Below are 17693 nucleotides of genomic sequence, written 5' to 3'. Positions count from 1 at the left end.
ACAGTAGGGAATATAGGCAGGACTTGAATTTTGAGTAGTTCATTAGTAACTCATTCAGCAGTTTGTGGAGGAACTCTTTCGTGTAGAACAACTTTGGGATGATAACAGAAATATTTCTGCTGGTAAGCAGCTTGCTGAGCAACCTCACATAAACTGTTCCTTAGTCCTCCACATGAGCCATGCGTTCTCAAATGGAGTGATATCACTTTAACAGATATGCCATATACCTGTGGCATTAAAATTTCAAGGGGGAAAATTAAGGAAAAAATGTCTAAAAAATCTCCTTCGGTGGGCTATAATGAAAGAAAAGGTTAAGCAGGATTTATGTAGACCAGACCAACGTAGGACCACTGAAAGCCAAGCTTGAAATCTGAAACCTTCTACCTTCAGAACCAGTAATAAACTTGTAAAAATTATCTCTTATCTTCTTGGGGTGACCAGAGGTTGAACTTAATCCTCCATGAAAAAGCCCTCAGATACTTACAGATAACCTTAAGAAAATGCAACATCTTTTTTTCTATATCGTGCTGAACATGCCTTTTTCCTTAAGATTTTTTAAATTTTTAATGTTTTATTTATTTTTGAGTGAGAGAGCGTGAGCAGGGAAGGGACAGAGAGAGACAGCGAGACAGAGGATCCTAAGTGGGCTCTACACTGACAGCATCGAACCTGATCTGGGGCTTGAACTAATGAACCGTGAAATTATGACCTGAGCTGTCTGACGCTCAACCTACTGAGCCACCCAGGTGTCCCAGATTTTTTTTTTTTTCAAGTCTTGGCATCTTGATCAATCTTCTGTCAACAGATGACAAAGTAATGTGTAATCAAATGCCAAATGACTGGGAGACGGTATGAATTCACTCCCCTATATGAGGTAGGGGAGAGCAAGTAGATTGGAAACAAGGGGGAATTTTGCTGGAAGAGGTGAGAATTGAACTGGCTGAGGGAAAGATAAGGAAGAACATTCCAGATTTGGAGAGTAGAATTGGAGGTGGCTGAGTAGGAGGGGTGGAATTAAGTGTATTCCAGATGCTTAATAAATACTTGTTGAGTGTATGTTTATGGCATAAGAATTGATGGTGTGTAGTGGCCTGAAACAAGAATCTGATCAGTGTGTAGACTCATGTTTTAGAGACATCTTCCTCTTGGCCTTTACATAATAACTTTTGAAACATTTTGTTTTTTATGTTATTTTTTAATGTTCATTTATTTTCTGAGAGAGAGAGAGCATGCACACGAGCAAGAGAGGGGCAGAGAGAGAGAGAGAGAGAGAGAGAGAGAGAGAGAGAGAATTCCAAGCAGGCTTCATGCTGTCAGCGCAGAGCCCGAGGTGGGGATCTGTCTCTCAAACTGTGAGGTCATGACCCAAGCCGAAATCAAGAGTCGGACTCTTTACTGACTGAGCCACCCGGGCGTCCCCATGATACCTTTTTTATTTGATGACTGTAGTTGAAGTTATTTCTTACATGATTATGTGCTAGTTAGCAAAATTTAATTTGCCCCTATAAGATTCCCTCATGTTAAAAGGTAGTGCTTATGTAGATTGTCAAATGGGATTAGACTGCTTTAGAGATCACTTTTGTGCGGCGAGAGAGCTAGTGGGCTGCCTGGAATTGTCCAGGGGAAATAGTTCCAACTGCAAGAGTAAGGAAGCTCCCGCAGGCCACAGGCAATATTCAAAATGTCCAGAAAAGACATTGGCAGGCCAGCTCCCATGGACATGTAACCTGGGACCTTTAAACCCGGATGGCCAAAGGCCTTGAGCCAGCCTTTAAAGAGATTAGATTGTAGCTGGTAGTTTAGGCTTAGCTGTTGTGGAGCCCAGCCTCTGCAGGAGCCGCGTGAAAAGGCAAACTCTTGGTGCACTCTGGGAGCAGCTGCATTTCCCCGCAAACCGTTCAACTGCAACGATTGTATTTTCTTGTTGGAGGGAGAACTAGGTCCTCACAGCACTGTCTGTCTGCACGTCAGTTTCCTTGCACATGGCGCGTCTCGTCTTTGTCACAGTAGCATCCATCTCTTACTTCATCCTTTTTCTCCTCCTGCTGGCTGCCAGCCAGTACACAGCCCCATGCTGGCTCACCTGTTGTGCTTCAACCTATTTGTGACCTTAGATCAGAGGCCCCAACGAGATATGGTCTGGTCTTGGTTTTACCTCAGGTGTAACCTAGTCAAAAGGCACTCTTTGCAGCGGGCAGGATTTCAGGGGACCTTCAGAGCATAGGGGTTGTAGCTGCTTATTTGCCCCAGTTCCTTTCAGCAGTAGCTCACCGCTTATTTGAGCTTACACCAAGGAAAGGAAGAGTTATAAAGATGGGTGTGATGTCAGTGACTTGGGGGAAAGTCTCTACGTGCTTGATTGCTGGTGCTTGAAGGGGAAAAAACCTCCTTATGTGGTGATAGACAAGATTTAAAATACAGCCGCTGTCCCCCACCCCCCTCCATGGAGTGAGAGCACGGTGAGCTAATACACACAAATGTGTGAAGGACTTCTCCCAGTTCTTTCACAAGGACAGATGGGATTCCGCATTGTGCCCTGACTGCCACAGAGGGGCGTGGCAGGGGTGGCGTGTAAGAAGGGACAATCTGGCATTGTCCAATTTTGCCTGTTGGACAGAGTCACTTCTGGCTATCTCTCCAAGGCTGCGGCAATCATATACTTGGTAAGAACAGCCCCCCGACTCTATACATATCTCATGAAGTCTTTCTTCTTTTACCTTCTTGACAATAGAAGGTAATGAGTGACGTATGTGTTGATAATGCAGTGTTGAGAGGCAGAATGCATGCCGCGCCATGATCTAACTCAGCCAAAGCAATAGGATGACAGCTTCAGCTGCCCAAGTCTGAAGGAGCATGTTAAATGCTCTTCGTGTGTTATTTTATTTCATCTTTACAACAGCCCAGCAAAGTAAGCACCGGTGTTGTACTCTTTTACAGACGAGGGAACTGAGGGTCACCGACATTAATTAACTTGCTGAGATGATGGAGCTAGTGGGTGGAAGAACCAGGCCAGTCTGCCTGATTGTAGGCTCAGCTAGTAACCCCTGTTCCATGCTGCCTCTCCATTTGAAAGTGTCAGACTGCACAGTTTTCCAAGTTCATCTTGCTTTTAGAAGGCACGTTTTTTTCCTTTTTTGAGGAAGATGTAAAGAAACCTGGTCTTGTGTGACATCTGAGGCTAGGTCACAAGGAACTGTAAGCTGCTGCCTGCTTCCCTGGGGTGCTTGCTCTTGGAACTCTTGTCAAGAGGAAGTTCAGGCAGACCTTAGAGAGGCCCACATGGAGAGGAAGCAAGGCGCCTCACTCGTAGCTCCGGCTGAGGTGGAAGCGAGCACAGATTTGCCAAACGTGTGAGTGAGTCGTGATCCAAGGGAACCCTCCAGCACCCGGATAATCCACTCCAAGCCATGTCACGCTAAGAGAAGCTATCTCCATTAAGCCAGCTTAAAGTGCCAAATCATGAGCATGTTAAGAGCTTATTGTTTAAAGCCTCCCCCTCCAAAAAGATGGGTTTATACTTGAGAGTTTGATGGAACCGATTCTCAAACCGCAGAAACGAGTTGTGAAGCTTGACGATTATCATGGTACTTTGGCCTGTGACATGGCAGCAGCCTTTGGAGGAGTCAGGGTAACAATTCATTTTCTAGCCACCAGTGACCCTCCTCCTGTTCTCTGGCCCAGCCAGACCCTCCACGGCAGAGCTGACTTTGGAGGTGACACAGGTGGCTCCGCTTTACAACCTACCCACTTATTGGCCACCTGCCCTTCTCTCTGTTGTTTGTGGCTCCAATTTGTCAAGAGGATCTTCTTTCTATATATTTAAATAACTTTTAACTCCACAGAAATTAACAAGGAAACAGGCTTTCCCTGGAATTTACTAAGAAGTTTCTAACAATTTCAGCAACATAGCAGAAGGAGCTTTTTGTTGATGGGCCATATTTCCATGACAAAGACATAAGAAATGATTGGAGAAAGAAACAAACAAAAATCTTTTAAAACACAAAACCAAGTTCAAACAAAAGGAATTCAATCTCTAGTTGTAAGGAATGGAGAGAGAATGTATATTCAGATTGATAAACTGGGGCTCTCACTTTGTAGGGCCACTTTGTAGAGTTGTTAGCTTTAGAAAAGGACAGGAGGGGTTGAGGCTGAGATTTGAATTCCCCAGAGGGAAAGATGCACAACCGTGAGCTGGAAGCGAGCCTCCACAGACAGCCCAAACCATGGGGAAAGGACTGGGGAAATTCCACTTGCCTGGAGAAAATGATGAGGAAGCTTGCCTCCTATATATGGTCTTGAGTTGTGGGGCATTTGTAGAGAGAAACTAGAAATAGGTCAGCACCATTTGTGGGTTTGGGTTTAAACCTGGGCTCTTGTTTATACTACAGGAAGCCCAAGTTCAGAAATCAGTAATAAAACTGGTCTCTGCAAAAGTAAACATGAAACTACTCTGTCATGGTTATTTCCACAGTGCAGGTCAAACAATTCTTGCTGAAATTAAGTTCATACTAACAATTTACAAACCAAGTGAGGAGAACACTACTAATGTTATGTTATGTTATGTTATGTTATGTTATGTTATGTTATGTTATGTTATGTAACGTTACGTTACATAGAAGATAGGTAGGGAGGCAGATAGAGAAATTGCATACCATGAACTGGAGATAAGAAAATCTATAAGATGACATTTTAAAACCAAAAAAATTATATAAGCTGATCAAATAAATTAAAAACTAACTGGATAATGGAAAGAATAGAAATTAGTGTGAAAAAAGAGCAGATAGATTTGGAAAAAAACAACAGTAAAATTTGGAAATGATATCATTGTGAAGTGAAAACCCCATTAGATGAGTGAAGTGTTAGATTAGAAAAAAGATTAGAAGAAAATTAGAAGAATTAGAATAAAAGTTAGTGAATTTTAGGATGGCTCTAAGGAAAGCACCTTTAGTATATAACTAAAGAGATGAATAGAAAGGAAGTAACACTTTATAGGAGTAGGAAACATAGGAGACAGTAATAAGGCCTTCTGATAGATGTCTAATATAAGAGTTCCAGAAGGAGAGAATAGAAGCCCAGGTTATAATGGCTCAAAATTTTCAAACTGGTTAAGGGCATATATGCATAAGTTCATCAAACAGCTAATTCCAAGCAAACTTAAATTAAAAGAGCCATTTCCAGGCACACAGTGATGAAACTGTTGAATATCAAAGAAAAATTTTAAAGGAGCCAGAGATAAAAGACAAGTTAATTCTATGGGGATTATTATTAAACTGACAGGAGAGTTCTTATCAATAACAAATGTCAAGAGACAGTGAACTCATATCTTCAAAGGGTTGAAATAAAATGACTCTTAGTTTATAATTCTATACCCAGCTATATTATCATTCAAAAGTGAGAAATAAGTTATTTTCAGGCAAAACAAGACTAAGAGATTTTACTATTCATTGGTCCCATCTGAAAGAATGAATACATAGGTGCTTTATTAGCAAAGCTATTGAATATAAAATAGAGAGCTGAATTCAGAAAGCAATACTGAAAGAGGAAATGGGCAAATGTTCATAAATCTAAGTAAGTATCAAACATGTAAAAAAATAGAGACCATTGGAGTACTCAAGAACAGAACCAGTTATGTGTGGTATATGTATGTATGTATGTGTGTATATATATATATATATATATATATATACATACATATACATATATATATATATATATATATATATATATATGGAGAGAGAGAGATTTATTATAAAGAATAGGCTGTTGTGATAATAGAGGCTGAAAAGTCCCAAGTGCTACAGTAGGTAAGCTGGAGACCCAGTAGAGCCAATGGTTTAGTTCCAGTCCAAAGGCCTACAGGTTTGAGATCCAGGAGCAGCCAGTATTTTAGTTTGAGTCCAGAGGAAAATACTGATGTCCCGGATTGAAGGCAATCAGTCAGAAAAAACTTATCTTCTATATTCTGGTCAGGCCTTCAACTGATTGGATGAAACCCATCCATCTTGGTGAGGGCAATGTGCTTTACTCCAATTCAAATGTGAATTGTGAATCTCATCCAGAAACACTATCACAGACACATCCAGAATAACGTTTGGTCAAACATCTAGGCACTGTCTCTGTGGCCCAGCCAAGTTGGCATAAAATTAGCCATCACAAAAAGTAAGAATTTAATGTTTACCAACAAGGTAGTTAGATAAAAACAATAGACACAATAACATGCAGGCTTATGGGGAAGCGGGGCTTCCTGATTGGAGTGAGTGCATTCTAAATTCCTTATATAGCTGACCATTGAGCAACATGAGTTTGAATAGCATGGGTCCATTTATATGCTGATTTTTTAAAATAAATACAGTGTAGTACTGTAAATATGCTTTCACTTCCTTATGATCTTATTAACATTTTCTTTTCTCTAGCTTTATTGTAAGAATATAGTATGTAATACATATAACATACAAAATGTGCTAATCGACTATGTTATCAGTTAAGCTTCCTATCAACAGTAGGCTATTAGTAGTTAAGTTTTGGGCAGTCAGAAGTTATATGTGGGACTGCTAACCACACAGGGGGTTGGTGCCCCTAACCCCCATATGATTAAGGGTCAACTGTACTCAGAATTACAAAAGAGCTATGATTAGATTAGATATGGGTCTGTTTAATGGGGCGCCTGGGTGGCGCAGTCGGTTAAGCGTCCGACTTCAGCCAGGTCACGATCTCGCGGTCCGTGAGTTCGAGCCCCGCGTCGGGCTCTGGGCTGATGGCTCAGAGCCTGGAGCCTGTTTCCGATTCTGTGTCTCCCTCTCTCTGCCCCTCCCCCGTTCATGCTCTGTCTCTCTCTGTCCCAAAAATAAATAAACGTTGAAAAAAAAAATTAAAAAAAAAAAATAATAAAAAATAATAAAATAAAATTAATGAAAAAATAAGAATACAGAACATTTAAATAATACAATGAAAAATCTTGGCCTACTAGACAAAACTGAACCCTGTATCTGAAAATTAGGAACTTTATTATTTTTTAAGATCTGTAAAATATTTATAAAAATTGATTGCAAATGAAAACACCAAAGGAAGTCAAACAGATACTCCCAAATGAATATAAGCATCACATACTTTGACCAATATGGTCAAATTAGAAATTTGGAATAAATTTTTAAATAGTTTATAGATCAAAGATAAAATCATAATGGAAGCTATAAAATATTTATAAATAAATAAGAAGAACACTTGGAACATGTAGCTAAAGCAGAATCTAGAGGGACAATTATAGCCTTAAAAAGTATATGTTAAAATAAAAGATTAAAATTTTATATAACAAAGATAGTAAGTCTGTAAAAGAATAATACAATGAACTCAAAGTGGAAAGCCAGAAATAATGAGGACAAAAGGATGAATTAAATGAAATTGGAAGGAATGAAGCAGTAGAGAGAATCAATGAAACCAAAATTTAGTTTCTTAAAAATACTAGAAAATGAACTGACCTCTAGCAAGACTGATAAATAAAAAAGTTTACACAAATTAATATTAGACTATCTAAGGTAAATCTAATTGAAGATCCAGACATTAAGTCAGAGTGGTGGGTGCACGGATGTTTGTTGTTTTTGGCTCTTGAAATATTTCACAGAAAGCAGGAGTGCCTGGGTGGCCCAGTCAGTTAAGCCTCTGACCCTTGGTTTCAGTTTGGGTCATAATCTCCCAGTTCTGTGGGTTCGAGTCCTGCATTGGGCTCTGCACTGGCAGCAAAGAGCCTGCTTGGGATTATCTCTCTCCCTCTCTTCTCTGCCCCTCCACTACACGTGCTGTCTCAGTCTCTCTCAGGTTAAACAAACTTAAAAAAAAAAAAAAAAAAAAGAAATATTACACAGAAAGCAGATCATAATCTTCAGCATTATGCCTTAGTCCAGACGTTGCCTATTGCCTGTCTTCTGTAGCATGCTTTAACAGGTACCAGTTCTCTCCTATCCTTGTGCATGTAGCCCCAAGTGACTCATGCATTCCTGCCTTATACGTGGTTGGTAGAAAGTTGAAATTCTAGCAATCGATTGAAGCAGTGACAGGGGTGAACTGTAAAATCAACAAATGAATGCATCTAGGAAAGGTTATGGAGGACCTAAGCCTCCTGTCTACATATGGTCAAAAAAGATGGATGCAACGTGGGCTTAGGTAGTAGCTGGCCCAGGGACAGCTTGTATGAAAGGCCCTGGCTTCCTTGAGCCCTTCTTATTCTTAGCCATCCCAGGATTGTCCAACTGCCTTTCCTTACCTGTTTGATACTGCTCATCCCTCTGGCGGTTCTTAGCTTCACCGTATGTGTGTAAAAGTAAGTTTGCACTCTCTGGCTTGGATCTGAGACACAGGTATAGTTTTATGAAGCTTAAGTGCTAAAATCTGCAAATGGGGGCCAAGCATATCCTGGGTCTGTGGCCAAGGCCTTGACTCCCTATTTATTATCACTTTCTGTCTTGCTCTAAAAAATAGGAAAAGGAAAAGACATTTTACTGAGTTTAAAATGAATGTGGATTCAATACATAGTTTTTAGTATTCAGTTTAAAATGATTGACTTGTTCTCGCAAGCTTTCTCTGATTTGAATAGTGTTCTATTCAATATATTCAGGCTATTTAAAAAAAAAACCTTGGGGCGCCTGGGTGGCTTAGTTGGTTAAGTGCCCGACTTCGGCTCAGGTCACGATCTCGCGGTCCGTGAGTTCGAGCCCCGCGTCGGGCTCTGTGCTGATGGCTCAGAGCCTGGAGCCTGTTTCCGATTCTGTGTCTCCCTCTCTCTCTGACCCTGCCCGGTTCATGCTCTGTCTCTCTCTGTATCAAAAATAAATAAATGTTAAAAAAAATTAAAAAAATAAAATAAAATAAAATAAAAACTTATTGGCTATGATTCTTAGTTCTGATAAACACTATTCAAAAATTTATATTGTGAAGAAAATTACGAGGTCATTAGTTTCTTTTTTCTATAATATTTACTTTTCTTCTCTCACAAAATAAGTGACTTCATCTTCTTATGTCCTAGAGTATTTTCCCTCCTCTGTTTACGAAAAAAAAATTTTAACATTTATTTATTTTTGAGAGAGAGACAGAGAGTGAGAGTGGGGGAGGGGCAGAGAGAGAGGGAGACACAGAATCCGAGGCAGCTGTCAGCTCTGAGCTGTCAGCACAGAGCCTGACATGGGGCTCAAACTCATGAACTGTGAGATCATGACCTGAGCTGAATGAAGTTGGATGCACAACTGACTGAGCCACCCAGGCACCCCTTCTCTCCTCTGTTTAAAAAAGAGCCTTTGATCTATGGTTTGCCTTGAGTTATCATACAGTTTGATATGCGGTCAGTAATTTTCCAAAGGATAGAACTTTTGATCATGTTATCTGGCCATTTATAGATTGATAATCGTTTCCTTATATGGTGTAAGAACAGTAGAACATCTTAGTTATAACCAAGTACATGTGGGGAAGGTGCTGTTGTTTCTTGGAGACATGGTATGGCATCATGGGTACCTTAAAAGAATGTGTCTGTCATTACTGTCTGGTAACTGAGGGGCCAACCAGAGAGAGAACCCTCAGAGAAGGTCACCAAATGCATGAGCAACTGCTTTGGTCCCCTCCAGCTGGCCAGGCCTTAGAATTAAGTTGGGAAAATCGAGTGAAGTTAGCAGGTGCATTACTATCTATTTAACACTGTTTTTGCAATAATCTATTCTTTTACAATGACAAGATTGGCTGTTTCATTTTCCCAGTATTTGTACCACATAGCCATGGTCATTTTTTACAGAGATAATAAAGTCTAACTTAAGCTTATGTGAAGCAAATGCCTAACTTTGATTTGGTTCTTTTTTTTTTTTTAATTTTTTTTTTAGCGTTTATTTATATTTGAAAGAGAGAGAGACAGAGTATGAGAAGGGGAGTTGCAGAGAGAGGGAGACACAGAATCCAGAGCAGGCTCCAGGCTCTGAGCTATGAGCACAGAGCCCGACACGGGGCTCGAACCACGAACTGTGAGAACATGACCTGAGCCGAAGTCCAATGCTTAACCGACTGAGCCACCCAGGTGCCCCTGATTCGGTTCTTGCTATCACTTAAACTTGACAACATCAACAAGACAGCCATTGTTGCTTTTTTTCTCCAGAGACACACAAGAACGGTTGAAGGTGGTCCGCTTAGATAATATTGTCATTTTCTACAGAAGACAGTGAGCCTGAGAGGTTCCGTGTTCCACAACTTTGCCCAGGCTGAAGAGCTAGTTGTAGAGATAGGGCTGGCTAGTATTACTCTGGTGATGATGCTCTTTTTAGGATTCCAGATATGGCTTCTACACTTGCGGTTACAAACACATGTTTACAAATGGCTAAGTATGTTAACGTTGTTATAAGCGTGCAGAATAGGAAATAATTAAACAATAGGAAATAATTTTTAAAAAGTGTATTGCATTTTTTTCTTTGTGGGCTCAGTGCTGTGCTTAAGTGAAAAAGATGTAATTTCCTTATTTCTTTACACAGTATTTACTAACATTTATCATATCTGTCAGTGTTCTTATGGTGTTGAACTTGATAAAGAACATAGTAATCTAAAAAAAAAAAAAAAAACTAAAATCATCTCCGTGTGATTGATGTTGATCTGTGGTCTGCGTTCATTCTATTAACTAGAGAATTATCCAATATGCATTTTAGTTTGTGTTTGTGTGGATAGACCCTAAGCCGTTTTGCTGGATGTTTGGGAATCATCCCATTGGAGGACTTGGAAGGATTGATTCCTAGGCAGCACTTGACTTAGTTTTAATTTAGAGGCTTGCCTTCTTCCCTTGCAGAGGAAGAGGAGTTCTGGTTATCTTGGCTTCCACATGCCTACAGAAAACAGCAGGGCCAGAATCTCTTGCCTCCATTTGCTAAGGGTATGATCTGATAGAGCATTCTTCGTTAGATGCCTCCCCTAGCCTTTCTTCTGTAGTAGATCCTGGGGTAAGGTCAATTTAATTTACACTTGGATATGAGGAGGCATATTCTGGGATAAAAATTCATATATATATATTTTTTTTCTTTTTCTTTTTTTTTTTTTTTCTTCCTTAAGTTTCCTTCTGTTGTTAATCAGTTTTACCTACTTTTCTCATCTGGGACCCGGACATAATATTTTGTGGCAATTGATGAGAATTATTTTAGAAAGGTTTAGAATTCAGAGATGCTTTCATGGCTAAAAGTTGTTTTTATTGACATCATTGAAATCCGACCTGCCTTCACTAAGTTCTCCATGTACATCTGCTTAGTTAGAAAATACTTAACCTGCAAAAGGTAAATATTTCTTCTCTGATTGTTCATGTTGTGTTTTTTCCCCAAGCGGGCTTTTCCAGAGCTAATTGATCTGCAAGGAGACATATGCTTTAGGTCTGTACTTGTTAATTTACCTTGGAAAAATTAGGTCATCTTCAAATCTGGCAGTGTGGCTTATAAACTTGGCAAAATGGTCTAATTAAAAGCTTCCCTTTGATTAAAAAAAAAAGGAAAAAATTATTAGTATCAGTAATGTTTTCATTTGCATAGTTTGTGTGTATATAGGTACATGTCAGTCCTCATGCTGCATTAGAAGTATGTTGACTGTTAACAGTTCATCTCTTTTCTCCTACAGCCTCCAAGTCTGTTATAAATAGTATGCTACGGGACCCTTCTCAGATTCCAGATGGAGTTCTAGCAAATCAGGTCTATCAGGTATTAATCACAGCTGTCTATTTTCAGTGGCAGTGCTATCTGCCTAGCGGAGTAAAGGATTTTAAACCTCATTTAATTACTGTCATCATAAACTATCACTGAGGTCAGGGTGCACCATAAATGGCAATGCAATATTTGCGAGAAGAGCATTTCACTTTTTAATAGCTTGCTTTTATAGTGAATAAAAAGCATGCGATTTTTGTTTTCTGTGATTAAATCTTAACAGCCTTTTGATAGCTGGGGTTTTTTTTTTTTTTTATTTTTTTAAGGAAAATAATGACTGCTTTTAGGATACTAGTTAACGGTAACCCTTTTCATAGTCACCCCAGACCCCCTTCTGTGTTTTATCCACAGTGCATTGTGAACGACTGCTGTTATGGACCACTGGTAGACTGCATCAAACAGTATCCTTTCCCATAAAATTTTAGGTGCACAATTGACGAGCTCAGACTCAGTGGAGGAGATGTGTCTAGCTTTAACCTGACATAAAGTTCTGCTTCACAAAACACATTTCATACCCTTCTACTTTACATTCAATCAACTGGAGGGTCACTGCAGACCATCCTTTTCTACAGCTTAAGGAAAATCAGATGGGCCACGGGAGGCTGTCAGTTCAGCAGTTGTACATTCACACGTTATCTCGAACTGCTTCGTTTTCAGGGAGTTTAAAGGGACAGAATCATGAAGCACGTGGCCTACTGTCTGGGAATGTCTCTCACCAATCCAGTGAACATTGATAAAAGAGAGAACGAAATTCCATACAAAATGAGCCAAATTCAGTTGAGTCCCCTAGAATAAATGTAGAGCCTGGAGTTAAAGGAGGAAGTGATTAAAATGCCACGGAGGCCATCGCTTTTGAAAGGGCAGTAGATTCTTGTCGCTCAACTGCTGATTCCAGCCCAAGCTGCCATTTGGATCCCTAATAAACAGTTTGAGAGAAACCAAGCTAATTTTTCCCTCTGGACTGATTTAAGGCTATAAAAACAGGTGTCCAGTCACTCTTCATTAGAGACATGAGATTACTAAAGAGTTAATACTTTCTTCTTGAAACGGGATTTGAGCAAACATTCACTACTTCATCAAGTAGGACGTTATCCACCATTACCTTTAGCAGTACTGTGGCAATGCTGAGAATTTTGATACCCCTTGGTGGAAAAATGCTATTTAAAGAGTAAACAACTAGTAATTTTTTAAATGAAAATCCTATTCCACCTGAGTCCATGCGTCTCACATTTCTTAATACTGTAAAAGGCCTTCCTAGTATAGGTTTTGTGAGTATGGGTAGCACTATGACTATTTGAGACTCAGTGTGACTAGTCAGGAAGCTTTGTGTTGAAAGTCCTGGGTGTCTGTGTGTGTGTGTGTGTATGTGTGTGTGTGTGTGTGTGTTAATATCCCGTCTTGTTTCACAAAGTCTTAGACTCCGTAAAATTTTTGTAAAGAAACTCATTTTCTTTATGAAGTTAACCTTTGAAAAACAATCTTTTAACAGAGCCCTCTTGTAAAAATATTCACCACCTAAATTATAGTCCTTTATATATTTATTCTTCAAGTGTGTCCCCCCCACCACCAATGTAGTTTAAATTAATAAAATCACAGCCCTGTCATAAGCTTGCCTTTTTATTAGACCAAAGTGAAACTATACTTCTATTTTCAGTATAAAATTAATGATAGCATTAGAAATTGTAGGAGTGCCAACCTCATGTTGCTACAGTGATAAAGTTTAGCACATTTGTATAACAACTAACACCATCTCAGAGTATCTGGGGCGGAATTACATGTTAATTTTAAAGCACATAAAATAGTTAAAAATCAATTTAAAGTTAAGGTTTTAAAAGCATAATGTCTTTTGAAGGATTGCATATTGATTTTAAATATAACTATCTAATTATATATGCATGGACTAAGTATGAAGTCAACTGCTTTGTAAATGCCAGGAGGCTATTTTTCAGTAATAGTTGAGATGCTTACGGGAAACTAGATTGCTGTATTGCTGGCTAAGAAAATGGCTTGTGAGGTTATTTACAAGTTTTGCCCCATGGTCACTGCCATACATCAATAATAGGTATTATTATAGACAAAGTCTAAGTGTTTTCTGCTTATAGAGCATTATAAATTCTGTTCAGAGTATTTTCTTTACATTTTTGCCATCATTCACTTTTCCTTTTTTGGCTGTGTTATTGCCAATAGAATTTAATGTAGTACATGGTTTCAATTGATAAAGATAATGATGTATGTCTATAAATTGCATTCACTGACTAGATTATAATTTTGCAGTTCCATTATGCCTATTGCCAGTAAAATTACTGTTTTTAAAAGCTTTGTTTTCTAGACTTTGTGTTTTTTATATGTTTATATCAAGAAAAGCATAATCAAGAAGCATGTCTTTGCAAAATTTCAAATCGGTGATTGCTTTCACCACACAAAATAAAACAAGCTGGGAAATTTATAGAGAACTGATTTTATTTTTGCACCGAGGTAGTAGCAGTTTCGTATAATGTAAATATGCTTGCATAGATGTTTCCTAGATGGATCCACAGGAATTACTTTACTTCACACTGAATAAAAATTAGTAGTTTTCCGTGTGAGCGAAAATGCTATTTGTATGTTGTTCTGATAATTTAGTAATGTTTACATTGCTTACTGTCGGTAAATTACATCATTTTGTGAGAAAGAAAGTACACATTTAGTAAATAGAATAGGTGCAAAATCTTTTTACTCCATTATGTAAATGTTACATGTAGACATTTGTGTAAGTAGAATAAAGTAAATTGGTCATTTACAAATAAGACATCACGAAAAGCACGGTAGCAAAGAGTACATACATTGTCATTGTGCTTTCTTATTTTTCTTTTGGTGTCTTCTACATTTTTTCCTGCACAGCCATGTCCATCCACACCTTTCCTGCCACAGATGTATTCACGGGCACAAAAGGTGTGAGAAACCCGCCAGTTCACCTTTCCAAAGTGTGACTCCAGGACCCAGCTATTACACAAAGACCTAAACTGAGCACCAAGGAAAGAGGTTGATGCAGGAAGCTTAAAATGCTGTGGGTTTCATTTCTGTACCATCAGTAACCTCCGTTTCATGATTCAACATTTGAGATGTGAATAATTTACAACAATAAAAGTGAGAGCGCATTTATGTGGATTAGAAGTAAATAATTTAGTTCTAAAATGCGGGATGCCCCTAATAATGAGAAACCAGTGAGAGATCTTCAGCAGATGTCTTCAGTGGACTCTGCAAATGTGTGAAAGTTTATGATTTGAAAATTTGTTCCTTTATTTTTTTTTTCCAGTTAGAAATTAAATAAGCACAGCCACGTGCATAGTGGGGAGAGGGGACAACAGAAGGAAAAATGCAGTTATGAGTTGGGGCTCATTTTGATGGTGGACATGAGTGGCCTCATCTCTTGAATTATGATTTAAATGGTATTAACCTGTATGTGTTGATAAAGGGCAGATGATTCTCTAGGAATTGTTTTTTTTTTTAACAAATAATGCATAAATTTTATTTCATTTAAATTGGACTCTTGCAGTGCATGATGGGGTAAACTGAGGAGCGGTGTGACCATGTTGACTTACCCAATGGAGAATTAGATTATTACTGCCAAATGCACTTGATAGAGTCAAAGTACCAGAATAGGGTTACACTCCTTTTCAGACTTTGTGCAAGCTCATCCTTTTGGAAAATATAGCAGAATTCCAACTTCCATTCCTTTTTTTAAAGATTTTACTTTTAAGTAATCTCCACACCCAACGTGGGGCTCTAACTCACAACCCTGACGTCAAGAGTCGCTTGTTCTACCAACCGAGCCAGCCAGGTACCCCTAAGTCCCATTCCTGATTTAATTATTTACCAGCCATGGGACCTTCAGCAAGTTCCTCAGCCTTCTTGAACTTTGCTTTCCATATTTATAAAAATGGGACTAAGAGTAGTACCTACTCATGTGGTGGTGGTGAAAGTTAAATTAGATGATACCCCAAGTGGAAATGCAAATTAAAACTACAGTGAGCTACCACCTCACACCTGCCAGAATGGCTGTATCAAAAAGACAAGAAATAACAGGTGTTGGCGAGGACATAGAGAAAAAGGAATCCTTGTGCACTGCTGGTGGGAATACACACTGGTGCAGCCACTGTGGAAGACAGTATAGAGGTGCCTCAAAAAATTAAAAATAGAACTACCCTATGGTCCATCGATCGCACTACTGGGTATTTACCCCCAAAATACAAAAACACTAATTCAAAGGATCCCTGCACCCCATGTTTACAGCAGCATTGTTTACAATAGCCAAGATAAGGAAGCAGCCCAAGTGTCGGTCAACAGGTGAAGGGATAGGGAAGATTCATTGTGTGTGTCGCACGCATACACACACACACACACACAAAACAGAATATTGTCAGCCATAAAAAGAATGAAATCTTGCCATTTGCAAGGACATGGATGGATCTAGAGAGCATAATGCTAAGTGAAATAAGCCAGCCAGAGAAAGACAAATACCTTACGACTTCACTCATACGTAGCATTTAAGAAACAAAACAAAGGAAAAGGAGCCAAGGAAAAAAAAGAAAACAGAGAAAGAGAGAGAGAGAGAAACCGGGGAACAGACTCTTAACTTTGAGAACAAACTGATGGTTACCAGAGGGGAGGTAGTGGGGGGATGAGTGAACTAGGTGATGGGGATTAAGGAGTGCACTTGTCGTGATGAGCACTGGGTATCGTATGGCAGTGTTCAGTCACTATATTGTACACCAGAAACTAATATAACACTGTATGTTAACTCTACTAGAATTAATTTTTTTTTAATTAATTTTTTTTGTTTTAAAAGAGGGGCACCTGGGTGGCTCAGTCAAACATTCGAATCTTGATTTTTGGTTTGGGTCATGATCTCATGGCTTGTGGGTTCGAGCCCCACGTCAGGCTCTGTGCTGGTGGTGCAGAACCTGCTGGGGATTCTCTCTCTCCCTCTCTCTCTGCCCCTCCCCCACTCACACATGCGTGCTCGCTCTCTCAAAATGAATAAATAAACATTTAAAAATTTTTTTAAAGAAATGCTAGGCTGGGATGGCAGCAGAGGAAGTCGTAAAAATTTGGCGAGTATCATACTTGGTTGTAAGTTGGCACCAACAAGAGCTACTGACGACCTGAGAGGAATGTGAGAGACAGGTAGGAGTCTAGGACACCTACATTTTGGTTTGAACAGCATGGAGTTGTCAACGACTAAGACGGTAAGGAAACAAATGGCGTGTGCATATATGAGTAGCTGAATGTAGTGAGTCTGTGACACTATAACAATAAAATAACCATAGTTGTTGAGGACTTCACCCACAAAAACGATGATACCCCCAGTGTTTAGCACCAAGGCTTAGTCTATGGTATTTAAGAACTGTTGGCTAGTATCCATTATTTTCACATAGTTAATTTTAATACTTTTCAAGAAGTTGTATGGAGGCCACAAACAAAGACTTCGTAGAGATCTCATTCAGATCCTCCGCTGTGCCACACATTAACCGTGTGGACTTGTGCGGATTCTTTTCTAAGCCTTGGTGTCCTCATCTGTAAAATAAGGATGATAATAACTGAGCATGAAACAACATACATATGGCACTTAACACAGTGCCGACCTCATAGTAATCCCTCAGAGAATTTATATGTGCCTGTATCTGTTTCTGTGTTAGAGGATAATATGATACACTGGAACACACTATAGAAAGACTTGAAACAGCTTCTGTACCAGCACCCCAACCCGCAGTCCTTTGCTGGATGACCTCCTTCCAGAGTACCTACAATTCTCAATAGATTGGCTGTTCTGCTTCCCACCTCGCAGAAGCTCACCAGCAGCAGGCTGAAAGTGAAACAGGGGCTAGAAATTTGGGATACTTTGCCGCACTTAGTAAGTGCTCAATAAATGTACTAACCTGAATTGAGGGATTTTTAACATAGTACAAAGGATGTTTAAAATGACTCCCCCTCCTTTCAAAGGAGACGAAGTAC

At 39.3% G+C, this 17693-nt stretch overlaps 1 protein-coding gene across 11 annotated transcripts in view; it reads left to right on the top strand.

Moving 5' to 3' along the window:
• CDIN1 (CDAN1 interacting nuclease 1) overlaps positions 1–17693 on the top strand; it is a 275506-nt gene that overhangs the window by 80859 nt on the left and 176954 nt on the right. For all 11 annotated transcript variants that reach the window (XM_045450102.1, XM_045450096.1, XM_045450103.1 and 8 more), the window contains 2 exons: positions 11617–11696; positions 12051–12100. In XM_045450102.1, the coding sequence (XP_045306058.1) occupies positions 11617–11696; positions 12051–12100 (130 nt within the window). The remainder of the gene's footprint in view (positions 1–11616; positions 11697–12050; positions 12101–17693) is intronic.

This window comes from Leopardus geoffroyi, chromosome B3 (assembly GCF_018350155.1).
Source record: "Leopardus geoffroyi isolate Oge1 chromosome B3, O.geoffroyi_Oge1_pat1.0, whole genome shotgun sequence".
Lineage (NCBI taxonomy): Eukaryota > Metazoa > Chordata > Mammalia > Carnivora > Felidae > Leopardus > Leopardus geoffroyi.
The sequence above is the reverse complement of the archived record's forward strand: the minus strand, read 5'-3'. Positions and strand labels throughout refer to the sequence as shown.